We start from the raw sequence: 22,227 nt of genomic DNA on the forward strand, positions 1-22,227 counted from the left end.
GATGGATCAATGAACCGACCCGTTACAATGTTGTATTTAACGGAAACGTTGGAGCATTCCAAGAATAAAATAAACGCCGTTATGTGCTTAGCTGGAGTCCGGTTCTTGTATGGACTAGCTGGCCCAGCACAAAACACATGGCCAGCTGGCCCTGTCTCTAGTGTGAAAAAACCATTTTACCCCTTATTTCAACACAAATAACCAAGGGCCACTGCTACACTTCTCGATCATATAATTTCGTTTCTTAATAACCCTAACCATCTACTAAAGGGTATTTTTGCCATATAAGAATGAAGGGTGATTTGGTCTTTTCATAAAAGGGGTCTTTGACTCCTTCTTTTACGCATAAAACCTGACACGAGAGAGAGATAGAGTCTGTTAGGCAGACCGTATCATTACTACAAACCATCGGATGATGAGAATCTCGAGGAATACCAATCGTGTCCGCTGCTGACGGTAACACTATTGTGTGTTTTTATAATAAATTGGAGTGGTATTACGTGTCCCACACGATTGGATTTGGATCACAAGTCGTGCTGGAGTGACTCAGATTGACTTCATTTCGCACTTTTCACAGAACCATAAATGAATTCCACTCGTATCTCGATGATGTCATATTTGGTGAAGTGTCTTGACGTGCGCACTCTCTCCCTCTTAAAAAAAATCAAATTAAGGACTCAATTAGAGAGAGAAAGAGACGAAAATATTTAATAAAACTTAAAATATAGAGAGAGAGAGAGAGAGAGAGAAGAGAAGAGGAGAGGTGTCCGTGAAGAAGCAAGTAAAAAAGAAAAACTCTTCTTGTTTCTCATCTTCTCTCTCTACTTTTCTAACAGTCGCATTCATTCCTTGCTTCTTCCTTTTGAATCACGAGATCCCCATTTCTTTCTCTCTCTGTTAAATGTCCATTTTCAAGAACTGTAGCTAAGATACGTTAGTGGGAGAGAAGAACAAAAACCAAACAAAGAAAAAAATTGAAACTTTTTTAGTAATTTTGTACTAAAATGGCTCATTCAAGAAAACCCATAACAGAAATCGGGTTTGATTCTCTAACAGATCAGTTTAATGGCGCATTGATTTGCGAGGACAACAAGCCAGATTTTAAAGAATTCGATTTGGGTTCCCCTGTTTCGCCTCTACGGACCAATCGTGGTGGCCGTGATGGCGCCAATGCAAGTGGTGTCACCACTACTAGTAGTAGCTCTAGTTCTTCTGGTTCGATTTCTGGGAAAAATGGCAACAATCCAATTGTTAAAAGATCTGATGGAGTTGGGAAAAATCATTCTGGGGAGCTCTTTGGGTCGATCGAAAGCAGCCTTAAATCTGCCACTCCAACTCAGAATTCCAAGCCCAGACATGGAAGATCGAAATCGGTTGGTTCTCCATTTATCCATACAGGTGGAAACATTAGTGGGAGTTCCGTTAATTCAATAAATTTGAATGTGAATGCTCTTCCGACGGGGAACATTTGTCCATCTGGGAAGATTTTGAAGACGGGAATGGTACATCGAAACTCGGTTCGAAACGATGTGTTGGGTTCGGGCACCGGGAATTATGGGCACGGAAGTATAATGCGGGGTGCCAGTGCAGGGAAATTGAGTGCCGGTGGTGAAGGGAGTGGGGCAAATGTGATGGGAAATATACACATTGCAAGGGAATCAGTAATGGTGAAGCGAGCGATGGCGAGTTTGGATCCGGAGGAGGTTAAGAGAGCTGGAAATGAGAAGTATAAAAGGGGGAATTTTACGGAGGCTTTGTCTTTGTATGATCGAGCTATTTGGATTTCTCCAGATAATGCGGCATATAGAAGTAATAGGTCAGCAGCATTGAGTGGGCTTGGGAGGTTGGTAGAGGCGGTGAGAGAGTGCGAGGAGGCGGTGAGGTTGGATCCGAGGTATAGGAGGGCGCATCAGCGATTGGCGTCTCTGCATCTGCGGTGAGGGAGGGAGATTGGAATCTGCTTTTTTGTTTCCTACTATTAATTTTAGTTGAACATATTGTTTTACTACGTGTTATTTGTGAATTTGTTGGTGTTGGAATGATCTGCATTTGTGTTTGTGTTCTGTTTCTTATTGGATTTGGTGTGAATTGGGTTTTTCTTGGGTGGTCAAGATCTGGTTTCTGTGATTTTTTTATTACTGTTTTGTTTGTTGTGGTTCTCATGTCTGTTATTCGTTCTATGTTCTGGTTGGTGAATTTGATTTTTAATCTTCCTGTTTCTACTGTTTTATTTTGTTATTTTCGGTTACTAAATTAGATTGGTTATGTTGTTTCCTTGTTTTTCATTGATGTTGGAGTGATTTAGAATGGTGGGTATTCTCTGGTTCTGTGATTGAGTGATTCATATTCATGGGGTTCTTATTTATTTGCTTAATCTTCCCCTTTTAATGGTTTTAATAATAATTATTTTCCTTAATTGTTTCGTGGCTGTTGGATTGGTTTAGATTAGTGTGATATCTTTATAGAACATTGAAGTTTAAGACCATTTATTTTTCTTTGTATGCTCAGTATTTAGCTGGTGTCTTCAATTTAGGAAAACATGATTTCATAGTTCCTCGTGCATGCTGTCGGACAACACGACTTCATGATAGTTGTGTGATCCTAACCTGGTTTTTTCTACAGGTTAGGACATGTCGAGAATGCCCGAAGGCACCTTTACTTCCTAGGACAACAGCCAGACACAATTGAGTTGCAAAAGTTGCAGGCAGTGGAGAAGCATTTTAACAGATGTGCCGATGCCAGGAAGATTGGTGATTGGAAGATTACATTGAGGGAAGGTGACGCAGCCATCGCTGCCGGTGCAGACTCTTCTCCTCAGGTAAAACTCTAGCCCCAATTTGCTTTAGTCAGATTGAACAATTGATTTAGATATAGAGATAAGAAATATCAAAACGACCTGAATTGGTTGGAATGGAATTACAGCTTTTTGCATGTAGAGTAGAAGCGCTTCTGAAGCTCCATCAACTTGACGATGCAGACACCGGCATAGGAAACATACCAAAATTCAAATCACCTCCTCCTTCATGCTCACAGTCCAAGTTCTTTGGAATGCTTGCTGAAGCTTACCTTTTCTTTGTACGAGCTCAGGTTGACATGGCATTAGGAAGGTGAGCCTCAAATTTATTATCAAGTTCATAAGATATAAAAAAAAAAAGGGAGGATCTTGGAGTGAGTGAGAATGGATGATGGATGTCTTGCAGGTTTGAGAATGCAGTCGTGGCTGCTGAGAAGGCTGGGCAGATTGATCCTCAAAGCGTTGAAATCATGGGGTTACTGAAAAATGTGAGGTTGGTGACTAGAGCTCGTGCCCGCGGTAATGATCTCTTCAATTCTTGCAAGTTCGCTGAAGCCTGCTCAGCTTATGGGGAAGGTTTGAAGTTAGATCCTTCCAACTCTGTTCTCTATTGCAATAGAGCGGCTTGTTGGTCAAAGCTTGGACAATGGGAGAGATCTGTCAAAGATTGTAACAGGGCTCTGAAAATTCAACCTAATTACACCAAGGCTCTTCTTCGACGGGCCGCATCCAACGACAAGGTGAATTGGGTTTTCTGTCCTTTTTTCAATCTCCATTCCTGGTTTGCATCTTTTCCATTTCAAGAGTTCTATGGTTAAATTGATCAATCATTTGCATCATTTTCTTTGGTGAGTTATAGCTTGAACGATGGGCTGAATCTATAAGAGATTATGAAGTCTTGAGGAGGGAACTTCCAGAGGACAATGAGGTAGCAGAAGGTCTATTCCATGCCCAAGTGGCATTGAAAAAATCCCGTGGGGAGGAAATCTACAATATGAAGTTTGGTGGTGATGTGGAAGAAGTCTTGGGCCTTGATCAGTTTAGAGCTGCAATAACCTTACCTGGTGTGCCTTTCCCTCTTTGTTTCTTGGGTGTTTTTGGGTTCATTCATTTCCACCTTGTTTAGCTATATAGTTTCTTAAATGCTCATATTGTGTAAGATCATACTTGAAATCTCAGGTGTTTCAGTTGTCCTTTTCAAGGCTCCCTCGAACCAGCAATGTGAACAGTTATCCCCATTCTTGGACACACTATGTGTCCGGTATCCATCTGTGAATTTTCTCAAGGTTGGTAATCCACGATGAACAGATATCTTTCCATTAATTTCTATGATATCCTACTCATGCAAAAGAAAGTTATCTGATATCATTTGATGGGTGTTTTATGGAAGGTGGACGTTGAGGAGAACACGACTGTAGCCAATGCTGAGAATGTCAGAATCGTTCCAACACTAAAGATTTACAAGAATGGTGGCAAAGTGAAGGAGATGATCTGCCCAAGCCATCAGGTCTTGGAATATTCGGTCAGGCACTATGGTTTCTAAAACAAGTCTGCTTTTATTTTCAAATGTACACTCTCCTTTCGTGACCAAGCCCACCTGATGTGAGCCTGTTAATTGTCACGGAACCACCATAGCTTCCTTTAGAGCCAAGGCCAAAAGAACCCAGAGAGTGACACGGAAAAAGAGAGCACTTAGTTTCGATTGCAGTTTTTATTCATTATTCGATGGGTTTGTCTCCATTCCATCCATTTCCCATATCTTGACAAAAAAACCCTAGAAAGATCTTCAATTATTTTAAGCTTGTTGGCTCATTAGTAGAACTTAAGAGGGAGAGGGAAGGAGAGAGAGAGATGGGTGATGGGGGAGATTGTGTACATGTTTATGTCTGTATATGATAGATACCAAACATTGGAAGCCATGGGAGATTGGATGTCTGGTGGGTACAATTAGTTTAGTTAGAGGAGAGAGGAACATTTATGAATTTTTTTTTTCCATTGATGTTGTTACTTCAGCTCTACCATTTTTATGAATAAAAATTCTCAAATTCTTCAATCTTCCCCCAACCTATTGTTATTTTTCATTGTGGGTTTGCATATGTTCTGGTTTATTGGTCATTCACCAATCCTCAAATAAAAACTAGTGTGGCATTTGGTTTGGATACTAGTATGAGATTCTAGATAATTTTATGTTTGTTTCGGATTACGTTTGTTTTGAAGTATGTTTCATATGTTTTCTGCTCTAATATGATAATTTTGGACTTAGATATATAATATTTCGAATCACAATTGTAGATACAAAAACTTACACTGCCTCGAGATTCTCATTGAATCCAGATTCTTTCTTCCCTGCACTCCTAGGTGTACTTGCAACAACACCTCTTCGATGTCCAAATTAGAACCTTAGTACAAGAAAATAATATAAAGTTTGTATGGGAGAAAATTGTATATCTTGTAGTGGAATTTTCCTTGATTTTCGTGAATATGATTATATTCCTGATTTTCAGGGATTCGAAGTGACCGAACTATACCCTCAATGATGAGGGGGGTATTTGGATCATTAGAAGGCAAGTGGGGTTGATTATTCATTAATTACTACTTGGGTAGGCTGTCAAGTGAGGTAATGTCCTTATGGTTCGGACTCTTGGGAATTTATAAATGTGAAAGAGTGTTTTACTAAAACGGTCAAATGATGAGGGGTATTTGGGTCATTTCGTTGATGATTCGAAGGCAAGTTGTGTTGATTATTCATTAATTGCTACTTGCTGTCAAGTGAGGTAATGTAGACCAGGAAGTTTATAAATGTGAAAGGGTGTTTCACTAATACGGTCAAAAAGAATTTTCCAATAATTACCAAACCAGTCTTGACTGAGTGCTTGAAATGATGAGGGATATTAGAATCATTTCACTCATGGTTAGAAAACAAGAGGGTTTGAATATGCATTAATTACTACTTTGGGTAGACTGTCAAGTGAGGTAATGTACTTTTGTACACCCTAAAACGGTCAAAAAGAATTTCTCAATAATTACCGTACCAGTCATGACTTTTAATATTGGGTGATTTAGAGATGCGGGCACTTCATATTTTGGGCTGTATTAGAGATATTCCTTATGTTTTCAAAACAATGATATTTCTTTTGATTTGGGTAATCCAGGAGGAACTAACATAGGTGACTTAAATATTCTCATCTTCAACTGTAAGTAGGTAAAGTTTTTCAATCTTAAAATTTCATATTCTTTAATCTTTAAATCTTTAGAACAAGATAACATTTTTGGACTCTTAGGAAAAATTCGATTTGATGACAGAGATTTGTTATTTTTGATTATAGATTTGAAGTTTGAGTATCTTTGGACGACGTACCATGTTACACATTGAGAAACTTCCATGATGTCAGGATGTGAGATTAAAAGGAGTAGTCTTATCCTAAAAGCGTTTAAGGATATCCAACATTATTAAGAAAAAAAAAAGATAGAATTTTTGAAGAAGTACAATAATGAATTTTTCTAAAAAAATTTAAGATTTTTACCAAACATTAAAGACAACAAAATGAGGATTAATGTTTATGGATATCTCTAATTTTAGCCAATATGAGTGGTCGTTTGTCTAAATCATCTTTTAATATTTATAAAAATGATTGTATATCAGATATATTTATTTTTAAAATAATTTTTTATGAAAATGTTTATATGATATATGGGAGTAGGTTCAACAACCAACGTGTTTTGTCTTACATGAGTTATAAATTTTAAAATGGTGTAATTTTTTGTGAGGATGATCTATCATCCTCATAAAATATCAGTTTATTTTGAAATTTCTAACTCTGATTTACAAATTTAAGAATTGTAGATCATTCATTTTTTTTTATATCACTTTTGGTTGGATTAGAAATTTTAAATTAAAAAAAAATTAACTCATGTCAAAATCTTTAACCCATGTAAGATAAAATATTGGCTGTTGAGCCTGCCTTAACGTATAATGATAGCGCGATAAAATAATCATTTTAGTTAAAATAGTAATTTTCAAATTGGATAAAAATAATCCTTCTTGCAAATATAAAAATACAGTAATTTAAAACAAAATATATAACTTTTTTGGTAAAATATAGCAAGTGACGTGTATTCTTGTTTGTTTTTTTTCCTTTAATGAAGAGTACTGAAACGGCATCTGCAGCGTAGCCGTACCCACCTCCCTTACCTTTCACCTGTACCTTCTTCTGTCACAGAGACCTTTTCAAGTTATATGTGATCAATACTGTCTACTATGCTAACATGTGCCTTGTGGTCCATAGTTCCATTCCCTTCATTTTAGACAAGGCGACCGGCCTTTAGGTGACCATGTCAGATGAAGGGGACATGTCTATCCTCTTTATGAACTCAATAAATTTGGTGGAATTTTAAAAATACTCTCTAGATTTTGATGAAAATTTGAGATAACCCCTTATTTATTCAAGCGGATGACATATCGCTTTAATCTTATCGTGGGTATCCTCATCCTTTGGTGAAGACTAATCCCACGTTCACCCTCGAAAAGTCCTACATTCAACGTGTTGAGTTGAGGGTCAATCACGCTTGAAAGGTGATCTCAAAGACTTCATTGTTTCGTAGGATTTCAAACACTTGACCTATCCTTCTTGACGTGCTTATCAAGGCTTGATTTGCCGCTAGACCAATCTCTTGGGATTCCCTTAACAATAACCTTTAATGAGAGACTCATGGACCAAAACATAAAATTTAAACAAAATACCCTTCTCTTGAATTTCTTGATGTCAAATGTGTGTGTGTTTTTTGTTTTTATTTTTTTTATTTTTTCAAATACTTCTTCAAATTCAATCTTCAAGATAAAACCTTTGATTTATTTGTCCACCATTGAGTTTTGTTTTTTCCTGAAAAATATCGAAGACCCATCTTTATATCTTAACTTATTTGAGAAATCTAAGATAATAATTATATAAAAAAAATTGTTTATTTTTTTCACCTTAGTTTAAAAAAAATGAGAATTAGAGATAATCGAATAATTAATCAAAATGCTGTGGAGAAGAATTGACAATCAATCTTGTCATTTTGATTTTAAAAGGGGGTATTTCGGTCATTTTATTAGAATCTCATAGAAGATTGTTGTCAAAGGAGAATGCCATGATAACATTCGTATGAGGACAAATAGAAACATCTCAAAAGTAATGATGATCATTGATGAAGAGAGACTGTGATTATGTGAAGAGGATCCAATTCCAAGGGAGAGATATATCTGATGGTACATAGTCGTACCAAAACCAATACCTACCTCCTGCTTGATTCTAGATGTTGTTATGCTATTTATCCACGTGGCATTTGAAAAGATAGGGTTGAAATCTACGATTCTAACCAAGACTTTATAATAGTGCCACGTGTCCTGCTCACTAACCTATAATAAAAGTCTCAGACGGCTGAGATGGGAGGATATTCATGGAGATTACCTTGCAATAGATCCTAGGAAACATGTACCAACCCTTGGAAAAATCCAAACTTACCAACATTTCGCCCATAACAGAACAAAATCACCATTTAAGCTTTTTTTTTCTTTCATATTTTAAATTTTTAAATAAAAATATTATTTTTCGAGATTGAACATCTTGATATTAAAAATGTCGTTTAAAGCTTCAAATAATACTAATTTTAACGGAACTGGTGCTTTCGGGACTCGGGATGAATAATAATGAGAAAAATGCTGAAGGATCATTGAAATTGACATCGTTTCAAACATTGCTGATGTGGATGTGTGTACACAACCATAGATGCTTGACTAATGCTTTTTGAACTCAACTTGACAGTACGACTCAAAAACTATCGACATGTCATGCGTAAAGAACCATAGATTCTTTTCCTTAGGATACACAATTACAGATGGCAAGTTGGTTGTGTACACCAAGGGACAATCTACGATTCTTTGTCCATACCAAATGAATGGATTTTTGAATCCCCCTGTTACATTTGAGTTAGCTTTTCAACGATACACACAAAACGAGTGAGAAGCATTTATGGCTGTGTGCACACCAATGTCAATTTTTTATTTTACTTCAACACGACTAATGATAAAATAACTCCCCATGACTAATGATAAAATAACTACCCCTCTGAAATGGCTGTACATTAAACCATATATTTTTCTCTGGGATACACAACTGCACACATTTATGGGGGATGTCTCCGGATCTATGCTTATTTTCAACTCCCCATAGCATTTCATCGTTTGCTACGCCCTTCCTCATCTCTGGGTGCCTAGGTATCCACCCTAAGCCTTTCCTCATTTGAACCGCACTGCTGCCATCCTAAGGTGCTGCTAAATGGAAGGATCTTATCAACGTCCATGAATAATGGTAAGGAAAGTTAAACCCAATCTCTTGGCAGTCGTCGCAAGTTAGCTACTACTCAAAATCGAGCACGCTTTAACCAGCTAGGTGGGTCACTAGGTGCCTCATACCATGTGTCTAGGTAATGAGCTATGTTTTAGGTCAGTCACGACAAATGATCCAAGAACAGATATCATCATGCATTAGACATTTGTGCATTTCATAATGTACTTGAGATCAATCCTCCGTGTGGATAGAAGGATTGATGTGTTAGTTTAAAAATACAATAATGCTAAAGATTGTACCTCACATTGCACATCCTCCTGATGTGAAAGTGTATAGGAACCATAGATGTTTTTCATTGAGATACATGGGAAAAAGCATCTATGGTTCCTTGCACTTTCACATCAGGATGTGCGATATGAGGCATTCAATCTTGAGCTCACTCCAGCATGACTCTTTAAAATTTAAAAAATATAGTGTAGAACACAGCAAACTTTATCTAGTCAATACAAATTTGAAGACAAGAGCTTCCAAGTGAGGGAAATAATTAACATTTTGTTACTAGGGCTAGGATTAATCTTTCGTACTTCAGAGATCAATTCTTTCATTTTCATTTGAAAACAAACTGACTACTTTAGACACATCATAAATGTTATTCGCGGCATCCCCAATATGTCTTCACGCACCACTTGCATATAAACGGGTCCATTCCTTGGCTGCGGATCATAGCACAAGTGAAGAAAGACAAATGTAACTTAATTTTTTTCAGGAAATATCTCACACAATTAGCTAAATTTCAACAGATTTGATGAAAGCTACAATAGAGCCATCAAGTTGTGTGCACAGGAAGAAAGCCTTTAATGTCTTTTATTGGGACATATTTTCGACATTTTTAATGGAAACTTCCAATTTTATAACTTACCTTGTTATCTATAGTAGTGTGGATTCAATGGTATAAAATCCACTAGAGAATGATACCATTACCTGTTTCAACAGCTTCAGTCTCATTTGTCTTCCAATGCTTGGCAATGTTATCAGAAAGAGGATCGTCTGGGTTTGGAGCACTCAGAAGTGCTTGAACACTGATGCAGGATACAGAATAATCCATAGCAAATAGTATCAGTTTATATTACTGGTATTTTGGCTCACTCGTAAGATTTCTCAAAATCATATTTGTTACGGTTTATGTTTGTCAATAATTCCAAGTGAGAGGAAGTGTAGGCATCACAATTAACACGTTGATTTGATCTGTTATAGCATGACTGAGGTTCAATTTGTGCCAGACTTAAGGGAACACCCCACAAAGGAATAACATTAAGTGCTGTGGGGTTAAGATTCCCTAAAGACTTTCAAGTGGAATGTGCACCTCAGGCATGCCATATGATTATTGCTTACAAACAAACAAGGGCTATTTACCTAAGTAATACAGTTCGGATTTGGAGAGCTGGACTCCATTTGTCTTTAAGAATGTCAAGACATATCCGTCCAAGCTGCATTAACAAATCAATCCATTTCAGATGCTAGAAACATCACAATTATAGGCAAGAAAGAAGGATAAAAGGAAGTAGAGCTTGTATGGGGGCTTCCTCAGCCACCAATCTTCTTCTTCTTCTCCTTTAATGAAAGTTATATTTATCAAAAAAAAAAAAAAAGGAAGTAGAGCCACTTGCCTTGTCAATGTTAGGATGGTAAATTTTTGTGAGAAAGCGAACCTGTTATAAGGACATTCAACAAAAGGAAAGAAAGACAAGTCAAAATGCAATGCAAATTAGAAAACAGCAGTCACATATGAAAAAATATAGGATGCAAACTCTGAACAGGGGAACATGATCCACATGGTAAGAGCCAGATATCAAATGAAACTATACAGGAGACTGCTAAGGTCATGTTCGTACAAATAAGCAGACTGCTTTGAAAACACTATGTGTTCATGTGCTTTGTTAGAAATGATTTTCATCATCCCGAAAACCAATATTTAAGCTGAAGTACAGAGACCACATTTGATCTTTTGCAAAAAGGTGAAGAAAGATATTGTGGGTGCTGAAAATATCCACATCAGGATCATATACATGCTCACCAAGGATGCAGATTTGGCTGGTCAACGATCCCAAATTGACGATCTAAAGCGTGCACATGGGAGATTTATTATATATACTATAGATTGCAATATGTCGTCTTCGAACAAGGGGATTTGTCTCCCATGCAGATATGGAAACCTTTGATTTATGGTACTAATATACCTGGTGAATTTATAACAAAAAAATTCCCTCTCCAACAGAGATGAGGGTGGAAAGTTATGTGACTAGAAACTACTAGTGGATGTGCATGTGCTTGTGCACGCAGGTGTGTATGAAGTTAAAAAAGTTCTTTTTAGGAATGTCCTGATACAAAGCGCACCAGTATGACAATGCCTGACTCATCGAGCATTCAAAAAATGGAGTTTCCTTGTGACATAGGCTTGGCATGCTGTTGTATTTTGCATAACCATTGAGCTTATGATGTCCAAGAGCATAACAATTTAGACACATACAATCTATATAAAACTTCCTTGCCTTATTGTAAAGTTCTATTTTAATAGGGAAAGGAAGCACAAGAACACAGGAGTACAGTTGGCAGCTTCTAAATTTAATGCATATGTAAATACTTGCCATCAGAAGGTAACACATTACATAAAAAACAAAATATTGACAATGGGTATAAACTAAGCAACACAACTAACACTCCACAACAAATACTTGACTTCCACTGAATAGAAAGTGCTTTAAATACTATCAAAATTGCATCATGCAACAACTACCATAAACTAATATCTTATTTAGATAAGAAAATGTTGCGAACAGATTTCTAATATAAATTGCCATACCTTAGGCGCAGCCATTGGATATTCTTCAGGCAAAAATAATTCCAACTTAAAAACCCCACCTAGAAATGAAGAAAAAATTGCAACATATCAGATTCTTTTTTTTTTTTTTTTGGGGGGGGGGGGGGGGGGGTTGTTAATAATAACAAGAGGAGAAGAAGATTTGTATATATGCTATATGCAAGGTATTAAATTTCGATTTCGGTTAGACTGGAAATGGAAACATTTTGATCAGTATGGAAATGAACACAATTTCCGGAAATGATCAAAATATTGAAGAAATTTTCATTGAACCCGTAGGAAATGATAAAATAGGCATTAAAACACACTCACCAAGTCATCAAAATAGAATAAACTACCATATGGAGCATGAAATTGAATATCAACAACATTTTGTTACACATATGCACATGTATTGAGAGACTGACAGTGGAAATTAGAATAATAATGTTGCATTAACTACATACAACTTAATATATAAGACATTAAAATGAAGAAACTATTAAGTATTGTATTCATGCATTATTATATTTCTCTTATATTTTAATAAGTATAAGAATAAATCGCTAATGCATCCAACTAATTGAAACATGGTTGATTGTATGCGTGCTTATATAAATGTACTAATATGCTTAGAATATATTAAAATAAGATGATATGGATAACTAATTAATCATAATTCATTTATATTAACGGATGAATTATATGCAATTTTTTATTAAATACTATGTGTAATTTATAAGTTTTTTCAAAAAAGAATATTTCTGTCGAAATTTACTATTCATTGAAATATTACATTTTTATACCTAAGATCAGATAATTTCGGTCGAAATTCACTATTCATCAAAATATTTCACGAAATAAATAGTGATTTCCTTAAAACCGAAATATATACAAAAAGAAACTGTCGGAACTTGTGGAAATGGAAATATTTCGGTATATTTTGTGGAAATGTGTCGAAATTTAATACTATGACTATATGTGTTGCATTTTTCTTTAGTTTAAGCACACGTAACACTTTTTTCTCTACAGCTTAGGCTAAATGGCTATACCAGTGTAGGCCACTGCTTTTGTACAACCACTTGCCCAAGAACTTTTTTAGGTGCTAAGAACCCCAACTAAGCGAAACGCAAGCCTAGGTGATACATAGGTGAAGCTTCTCACACTAACTAGAAATTTCAATTCAAAAGCAAAATCTTCCTAGTACAATAATATTACTTCATAAATGAATAAAGGGAAAAAAAAATAATAATTGTATTCAGCAGCAACCTATCCATCCCATTCACTTTTCTTTAGATCTCAATCATAGAAAAGGACCAAGAAACAAATTCTACTTAATGTTTTGCACAAGACAAGTTTCTCCTAAAAAATTCATCCAGCATGTAATTTATTCATTCCAATGGCAGTGAATGTCGGAGATGAAATATAAAAAATAAATTCAACAAAATATCTGTACAACAAAAAGGGCAGTAAATGGTCTAGGTCTGTGTGAGATAAGGTAGAACCAGACTCAACCATTTACAATTGGGACTTGTATGAAGAAAAAAAACTGAATGAGACAGTTTTGAGTTTCAAAACTAGTAAACCCACTTATTGGAAGGGATGGGTTGGGCACAAAGGGGGATCCAAATCCATCCTATGTAATTATTGCAGGGGAATGGGCTGGATCTGTAACAAGTATACCTAAAATTTTCTTAGGGTAATATGGACAAATATAAATTATGGAAACCTAAAATCTTCTACATCATAGTAATCCTACCATAAAAGAAGAAGTACATTCTGCTTCTTGTTTATGGAGTAAGAAGCATGATGGAAACTAAGGGCCTGTTTGGATACCAGGAGCAGAACTACTCTTCCAAAGAACAGAAGCTGAAGTACTCTATGGAGGAGCTGGAAAAGTAATTCTGTGCAGAAATGGCGTTTGGCAATCAACTCTATGAAGTACTGGCAGAAGTACTTTTGTGCTGGAAGTCTGTTTGGGAACCATACCGACTTCTCATGACTTCTAGAAAAAAGACCAGAATACCCTTATATTATACCAGTTACTGTTTTTTATCTTTTAGTGTCATAATATGCCTTCAAACTATACTGTTTTTGACATTTTAACTATAAATATTAATATAATATAATATAATATTTTAAATATTAAATATTAATATAATATGTTTAAATCCATTATACTTAAAATTTTAAAAAAAAATTGACTGACTGTTTTTGACATAATATGACATAATATTAAAAAAAAAAAATTGACAGACTGTCTTTTAGTGTCATAATATGCCTTCAAACTATATTGTTTTTTACATTTTAACTATAAATATTAATATAATATAATATAATAAATATTATTATAATATAATATAATATTTTAAATATTAAATATTAATATAATGTGTTTAAATCCATTATACTCAAAATTTTAAAAAAATTTTGACAGACTGTCTTTTAGTGTCATAATATGCCTTCAAACTATATTATTTTTGACATTTTAACTATAAATATTAATATAATATAATATAATAAATATTAATATAATATAATATAATATTTTAAATATTAAATATTAATATAATGTGTTTAACTATAAATATTAATATAATATAATATAATATAATAAATATTAATATAATATAATATAATATTTTAAATATTAAATATTAATATAATGTGTTTAAATCCATTATACTCAAAATAAAAAAAAAATAATTTAATATTAATAAATGTTTCTTTTGTTTGATTTAAGGGCAAATGAATTAGAAATATTTTCATAGAAAATTAATAAAGTTAGGGGTATTTTGGTAAAACGAACCGTTAGATTTTGACTCCCCGCAAGAAGAGTTTTGAGAAATAGGTTTTCTTGACTTCTTCATAAAGAGTAATTTCTTGCTCTTGCGCGGAGTAACTCTTCGAGGGAGTAGTTCATACAAACGCATCCAAACGACTTCTAACTCCCCGCAAGAGTCAGAAGTAGCCAAGGAGTCCTATCCAAACGCCTACTAAATGTTTATGAATACAGAGAGAAGAGAGTAGAAAAATCAATGGAACAGATAATATCTACCCTTTGCATACCAATAGTTAAGTATCATTTTGCCTTGGGCAATTGCATAAGAAAGAAATATATCCACATTTTAGGAAAGGATATATATAACATTTAGAGTTAATCGCAACAGTTGTTTCTGTTATGGATCTAAGTCTGGTTGGGTATATTTTGGGTTCAACAAACCATTCCACAGTATAAGTATGCAGGTTTGGTCTTGTTGGGTTCGGGTAAGTGCAAACCCAATTGATAAATGGGATGCCTTCTGCAGGCAGACACATCCCAACTAATAAATGGGACAGACAGGACCAGTTATAATCCAGTTGGATTTGGGTATGCAATAGGTCCAAGCATTCCATTTACAGCGTAACAACAAATAGCATGCACATTCAGGTGAGAGGTATAACGAGTAATATCAGAAACAAACATCTAATAAGAAAATTTATAAAATAAATCGTATGGAAAGATCAACAAAGACAAGGTCCAATTTCGGCCATTAAATTTACAAGCAACCAAGATATCAAAAACCTAAGTTCCAAACATGGGGAAAAAACAGTAAAATAATTCCATGTATAAATAATTCTTTGGCTAAGGAATTAATCAACAAATAATGTTATCCACTGAGTTATTACCCTCGTAGGGGGACTGTGTTGGGCCAAGTATCATGACATTGAAATATCGCATATTGTCCTCCGAAGGTGAAGCACTGATTCCGGGAGCTGCAACAATAAAAGACAAACACCTTAAAATTTCTCAAATTTCGAAATAAAGTAACTAAATTATACTCCAAAATTACAAAAACAAACTGATACAATTGAATCCCCAATCCAATCAGAAACTAGTATTACACAAATCAATCAACACAACCCAAAAAACAAGGTCTTGCTTACGTAACATGATGGCTGGGAAAAAACAAGGTGGCTTTAACACCTGCCTGCCTAAACCAAGTTTATGGTCGCTTGGCTGTTTTGGTGCTAAAGGAGGGGATGTGAGAGAAAGGTCAAAGTGAAGGAGGGGAGATCACAAGGAAAGTAGTTAAGGTTTTCCATGGAAAAGAGACCCCTCCTATGAACGAGGAATTTATAACCATAGGAAACGGGTAAATGTTACGAGTACCTCGGCTACCGCCACTATTGTTGTACTAGCTGTTGTATGTCAGAGTCAATTGTAAGCTCAAACAAGTGTACACAGCAGGTACAGTTTTTACAAATCAACAATACGTTCTTCCTCAAGCGACTTGTCAAGGCTTCCTCGGCATGCCATCATCTGGTGAGTGGGATGGTGCCTTGCAGGCCCTCCTCATAGCCTTTGAACTTTCATCACTGCCACCATCCCCCATTTGACGCCTAGGATCTGAAGCAACTTTACTTTTGTGGTGAGGCACATAATGTCTTGAGTTGCACAGGCCCAAAAGGCATCCCATGGATGTTAAACATGGCAGTTCATATAGACTAGTGACAGTAAGCACACAAGGTAAGGGCATCTTCCATATTTAGTTCCTTGTGTGGCAGGGTAGTCACCTCACTACGTTGGTGCACATCAGATGGCATGCCTTCAGTTAACAGTAATCCTACCAAGGAGGCTTTCTTGGGCCATAATGCACCAAGTATTGGCAAGCAACAATCTTGCTAAGCTAGTCTAGTCATATAGGAAGCTAAATTGCATCTGTGCTGGCAAAGACCATAAAGAGCCAAGAGTTGGGAAGAAAAGAACTTGTCAAGAGAAGTTGTGCTATAACCACTAGGCAATGTTATAGGACCCGAGCCAACAAAATTGATAATGCGACTGTTGGCAAGTTGCAATTTCACCAAAGCAGCTATGTTGTAGCCATTAAGCGGATTTGTCGAATCTAGGCAAACAAAATCCATAGATTGCCAAGTGTCGGCCAGCAGCAAACTCACCAAAGCGGCTGTTATACATATCCAGACCAACAAAATTGAAAGAATGGCAAGTGTTGGCAAACGACGACCTCATGAATATGAGGCTTTGTTGGAACCTTGGACTCAAACTAACAAAAGGCAGAGAATGCCAAGAGTTGGCAAGTGAAAATCTTGACAAGGTGGCAACCCTTAGGTGGCTTTGTTAGACCAGAAGCAATAAAATCCATAGATGCCAACTGCTGTCAAGCGACGATTTTGCCAAAGTACAATTTTGTAGCAATTGGGTGGATCTGAGGGACATAGGTCAACAAAATCCATAAAACACAAACATTAGCTAGTGGCGAACTTTCCAAGACAGCTATATTGTTGCCATTAAGCAGGATTGTTCTACCCGGGCCAACAAAATCCATAGTGCAGCAAGTGTTGGTAAAAAATAATCTTACCAAGGTGGTTCTGTTGGACCCAGAGCAACCCAGAGCAACAAAAGTCATACAGCACTAATTACTAGAAAGAGGCAATCTTGCCAAGGCAGTAGCCATTAGGTGGCTTTGTTGGATCCAAAGCAACAAAGTGTTCAAAATTTCCCATTGATGGAGTCCCCTACCTCATTTAATCATGGCGAACACATTGAACAAGGTCGATTATGTTCTACCGCGTCTAATGACATACATCATCAATTCATCTGATTTTGAGGCAATTATTACAACAGCTTATTTACCAAAAACAATAATCACAATGCTTCTTAGTGCATGAGGACTCCCATCAATTATGGACAATTGCCTAGTGGATTGGTTAAGGAAAAAACATTGATTTTGGGAATATGTGACAATGGTGGAAAAAGATTGTCCATCACTTTTGATTTCATTATGTGTCACTTTTGCTAGGGGGGTGCACATTGGATTGGATAAATCCGAGAACCGAACCAATCTGAAGCTTTTGGATTGGATTGGTTCGGATTGAACACACTCACGGTTCGGGTACGGATCGAAAGAAAAAAATCCGATTGATTTGGTTCGGTTCCGGATTAGACATATAATAGAACCGAACCAATCCGAAATCCGAACCAAATTTATATCTAATATATATATATATATATATATATATATATATATATAATATTTAATTATTTAAAAACAGAACTTTCGTTCTGTATTTCTCTCTTCTTCTTCCAGTTAGAAGAAGCTGAAAACCTAGCCGCCGCCGCCGTCGTTCGTCTCCCTCACTCACCTCATCTCGCCACCTCGTCGAAAAATGAAAAGGTAACTCTTTCTTTCTCTTCTCTCAACTATGTTACGAAGAGGTAACAGTGACACTAACCCGTCTTGCATTTGTGGATGCAAAACCAAATGTAAATCTTATGATGTCTAGATTTAATATTTCTTAGTTGCTTTTCATCACACACATTGCTAACACTATCCTTGAAGGCTGAATTTATTCTTGGTTTCTTTTCATCACATATAAAATGTATTTTATTCTTACAATTGGGTTTCAGATGTTAGGTTTGATATCACGTGTTTCTTCTTTTTATAGAAATCTCTCTAGGCAGGAATTTATTTCTGCACTGTGGGATGCTCTGGGTTTTCAATTTGAATTTTATTTGATGAAAGTGGGGATAGTCAGCTGGATACTTTGATTTGGTTTCCCAACTAACTAAAGCAAGATTCAACCCATCAAAAGAGAAAACTTCAAGAGTAACCAATTCACAAATAGCCTAGTAAAATAGAGTTGCTTCTACTATAAAATTTCCCAATAAGTATGAGAATCGAGAACCGATCCGAACCAATCCGAACCAAGATTGGATTGGATTGGTTCGGTTCTATAGGGTAATTGGATTGGTTCGGTTTCAAATTTGTAGAACCGATCATGTTTGGTTCGGTTCCAATTTTGCCAAAATCCGAACCATGTGCACCCCTAACTTTTGCAACCAAAGAGATGATGCATGTTCGACCAAGTAAAAAACCTAGCAATGTCATGGAGATCGCCTATGTTTTGGGATTTTATTTTATTTTTTTTGATACATGGGTGTCCAAACTTAGTCCGACTAATCCCATGGACACACCCCGTCACCACTTTCAACACGTGCCTTGTGTATCTGGGATCTATGCCTCTTGAGGTATGGAGATTGCCTATGTTTGGGAATTGCATGTTCTACTATAACTATAATTGGTATGCAAACACCATTCTACTATTGTGAATTCTATTCAAGCGTCCTTTGGTCACTAGTTTGTGATGGTTAGTGTGGTGTTCCTAAAGCAACGATGGAAGTGGTTGAGGTGTTCTACAAATCTGCGTAACTTTTCTAAAACTTGCCCAGCTTGAAAAGAGTTAGTCTTCTCACATATGACATTTCTTGTACAACAAGTCTACCATCTAACACCAAAAGTTCGACTGAAGTTTCTGGTTAATTGTAGCAGGCATCTATAGTAGATTTTTATTATTATGAAAAACTCGGAAAATTCACGAGGGAATAGATTAAAACTCTCCCAATTTTCATCTAATGCTAACCCACGCATGTTCTTGTTCAAAGAGACCAAGAAAGAATGATTAAAGCAGAGAGAGAGAGAGAGAGAGAGAGAGAGACCTGGTTCACTGAGGAGACGCTGAGTTTCCTGTTCGAACACACAAGAAAATAACCAAAGATTAAAAAATCAGAATTAGAACCCTAGAATCGAAATCCATAAAAGAAGAATTTGAGTTGAAAATTTGTTTCTTCTTGTTATTCAATAAAATTTTCATGAAATGGAGAGAGGCCTAAATTAAAGAGAATTGGATCGAAGAAATTTAGAGAGGAATCGAGACTAACCTTGATAATCCTTCTAGGTAAATTACTATTCGCCATTCGAAGTGAGATTAAGAGCAGAGACGTTCAAGGAGGAGAAAAGAAGCTAAGCTCGTCGTCTGACCTCTCTCCCAAGTCACAATTAAAGGAAGTAATAAAAAAGAAAAGACATAAGGACAATGCGGTCACTATTTGGATTTCAGGGGAATTCGTTTTTTTTCTAAAAGTGAATTCTGAGAACTTGAGAAAATGCCGCATTATAGCTTTAAAAGTCGTCGTCAACTTCTAACTCGGCCGAGTCATCTCGATTCATTTTGAAGGTGACTTGGCATAAAAAATGCACCTAAGAACCAGATATAATACTAAAGTTCGCCTTGCCTCTTTTGGGTTAGCGGGGGCAAAATAGAAAATTAATAAAGTTTGAAAAAAATGGAAAATTGGAGAGATATAATTGAAAAGAAGAGGGTTAAGAAGAATGGTGTGGGTAGTGTGAATCCCACTTCAAAATTATAGTTGGAGAAGACGTTTATTCTCCATAACTGCAATTAAAGTGGGATTTACAATCGTGTTTTATTATATAGATTAGAATTCAGACATCCTCTATGGGATGTAGAATAGGAAAAATAATAAAGTTGAAAGGATATTCTTGAAAATAACGAAAAGATGATAGCTATTAAAATAAAATAAAAAAATTTGTACATGAGATATGTATGAATATTAAATCTCAACCCTTTTTTATGTAGGAGATAACGAGAGAAGAGTTCACTATCATGTTTTATTATTTTTAGAGACGAAGAGAAGATGAAAGATAGAAAAAAAAAATTAAAGATTGTCTTTGAGATTCGTAGTAAGAATAAATCTCAATCCATCTTTATGGGAAAAGAAATAGGATCCATCGTTGTATTTTATTATATAAAACTTTTAGAAAGAAAAAATTAAAATTAAAATATTTTATTTATTTTAAAATGTATACAAAATATTTTTTATAATTAATTATTGTAATTTTATTTGACTTGAGATGAATTCTCAATTCAGTGGTCATCAAGTCTGGCGGCGTTTTGAGTTCTAAAACAATGATTTTTAGTTGTGGTTGGGAGGTAATCGTGATAGAATGACATTGAGAGATGGAAAAGTGATTTTTATTATAGTAGTGAGATGAGATTCATTTCCCTCCTTGGATGGAAAATCACATAGGAATGGAATGGAATTTGAAAAAAAAAAAAAAAAAATCAAATGCCTAAATCATTTTTCACTCATTTTCCATGTGTAGTTATTGATCCTAACAAATGTGAGAACCATGATTTAAGAATAATTAAAAAAAAAAGAAAAAAAAGAGTAATTTTTAAGTCAATATGGAATTTCACTAAATCCCGAAAGACCAATCATATGAAGCCTAATAAGAGTAGTTTTGTAAATAGGGGATGCCTTCACTACACACGGGCTCATGTAATTGGTCGATCTAGGATTCTATGAAATCTTGAATTGTCTTTTCTTTGAGAGAAAAATATTCTCTAAGAATTATTTGATTTAATCAATTTTTAAATTGCTTGAAACCAAAGACTTGACAAGTGGATCAATCGACCATATGACAAGTGGTTACAAAAAGTGCGACATGTTAACATATATCAAAATTTTGATAATGACATTTTTGTCATAAATATTTTCTCTTGTCTCTACTCAAAAGTGGCAAGTAATCGCTCCTTAGACCTATGCTTCAAAATCAATCTAATCGATGATTTTTAATTGTTAATTAAGCATTCCAAGCATTCCTAAAAGGGTTAGGGATTTCAATGTTTTGCTCATAAATGCTCAAATAATAATCATTCCATATCTAGGTTTGTAGGCTCAAAAGGTGTGCAAAACATTGATGGGTGGCTCCTAAAGAGAGTGATTCATGAAACTTTCGATCAGGATCATTGAACCCCATAGAGGGGTAGGGCATGTCAAATTGGCCTTATTGGAATGAGAGTTTATCGAGCATGTTAATGTCATCCCAAAGACCAAATTATATAAATGGGTCGGACCGGGCCAAATAAAAATACCTATGTTTAAGCCTGGTCCGAATAGTAAGTATATATATATATATATATATATTTGATGGCCCAGGGAGTATCCCCACCTTTTGTGAGACTAGTCTACCTAAGGCCGCATGTACCATCTCACCTTGTCACGTGTTACAAAAGGTAAGTAGCCACTTTACGTGAAGGGGTATATAGAGATTTGAAATCATGACCTGAAAAGCAAATCCAGTCCTATCTCACCTTCTCAACTAACCCCTGGTGGGTATTAATATATATATTTATCTTATGATATATGTACATTAAACATAATTATAATATATCATAAATAAAATAATAAGTGTTGGGGTGGGACAAAAATCACCCAATGGGATGAGGTCCCAACCTTGGTCGGGCCCAAAACATGAGTCAAGTTTATCCCAACCCGACATGATTACCAAACAGATCTAATAATATAACAAAAACCCAACAATCCAAATCTAATTGTCAAGAGTTGCTAAACAATGTCTCAAGAGTTTATTTACTCTCTTTTT

At 35.6% G+C, this 22,227-nt stretch overlaps 2 protein-coding genes across 2 annotated transcripts; one reads left to right on the plus strand and one right to left on the minus strand.

Annotated features, from left to right (window-relative positions):
* The first annotated feature begins 736 nt into the window (after positions 1–736).
* Positions 737–5,152, plus strand: LOC147392282 (TPR repeat-containing thioredoxin TTL1-like). The gene is made up of 7 exons (XM_086460272.1): positions 737–1,936; positions 2,623–2,818; positions 2,923–3,107; positions 3,201–3,534; positions 3,654–3,858; positions 3,974–4,080; positions 4,185–5,152. Exons 1-7 carry the CDS (start codon positions 1,005–1,007, stop codon positions 4,335–4,337), a joined length of 2,112 nt encoding a protein of 703 aa, XP_086316398.1. The 5' UTR covers positions 737–1,004; the 3' UTR covers positions 4,338–5,152.
* Positions 5,153–9,316: 4,164 nt separating this feature from the next.
* LOC147392283 (ubiquitin-conjugating enzyme E2 36-like) lies at positions 9,317–19,900 on the minus strand. The gene is made up of 8 exons (XM_086459868.1): positions 19,701–19,900; positions 19,479–19,506; positions 15,650–15,736; positions 11,984–12,042; positions 10,791–10,832; positions 10,537–10,610; positions 10,105–10,202; positions 9,317–9,836 (listed from the first exon to the last, which is right to left on the minus strand). The coding sequence occupies exons 1-8, from the start codon at positions 19,734–19,736 to the stop codon at positions 9,799–9,801; spliced, it is 462 nt and encodes a 153-aa protein (XP_086315994.1). The 5' UTR covers positions 19,737–19,900; the 3' UTR covers positions 9,317–9,798.
* Positions 19,901–22,227: the final 2,327 nt, after the last annotated feature.

The sequence above is a fragment of the Akebia trifoliata genome, chromosome 11, assembly GCF_017979445.1.
Source record: "Akebia trifoliata isolate Shusen 1 chromosome 11, ASM1797944v1, whole genome shotgun sequence".
NCBI classification, from domain to species: domain Eukaryota; kingdom Viridiplantae; phylum Streptophyta; class Magnoliopsida; order Ranunculales; family Lardizabalaceae; genus Akebia; species Akebia trifoliata.

What these genes read in the sequence shown, in the direction of transcription:
- LOC147392282 (XM_086460272.1), top strand. Translation starts at nt 1,005, where the DNA reads ATGGCTCATTCAAGAAAACCCATAACAGAAATCGGGTTTGATTCTCTA. An exon ending in GTTGACATGGCATTAGGAAG is followed by an intron (nt 3,108 to 3,200) that starts GTGAGCCTCAAA and finishes GATGTCTTGCAG; the next exon opens with GTTTGAGAATGCAGTCGTGG. An exon ending in AGCTGCAATAACCTTACCTG is followed by an intron (nt 3,859 to 3,973) that starts GTGTGCCTTTCC and finishes TTGAAATCTCAG; the next exon opens with GTGTTTCAGTTGTCCTTTTC.
- LOC147392283 (XM_086459868.1), bottom strand. Translation starts at nt 19,736, where the DNA reads ATGGCGAATAGTAATTTACCTAGAAGGATTATCAAG. An exon ending in ATCCAATGGCTGCGCCTAAG is followed by an intron (nt 10,833 to 11,983) that starts GTATGGCAATTT and finishes TCCTTATAACAG; the next exon opens with GTTCGCTTTCTCACAAAAAT. An exon ending in GACTGAAGCTGTTGAAACAG is followed by an intron (nt 9,837 to 10,104) that starts GTAATGGTATCA and finishes TATGATCCGCAG; the next exon opens with CCAAGGAATGGACCCGTTTA.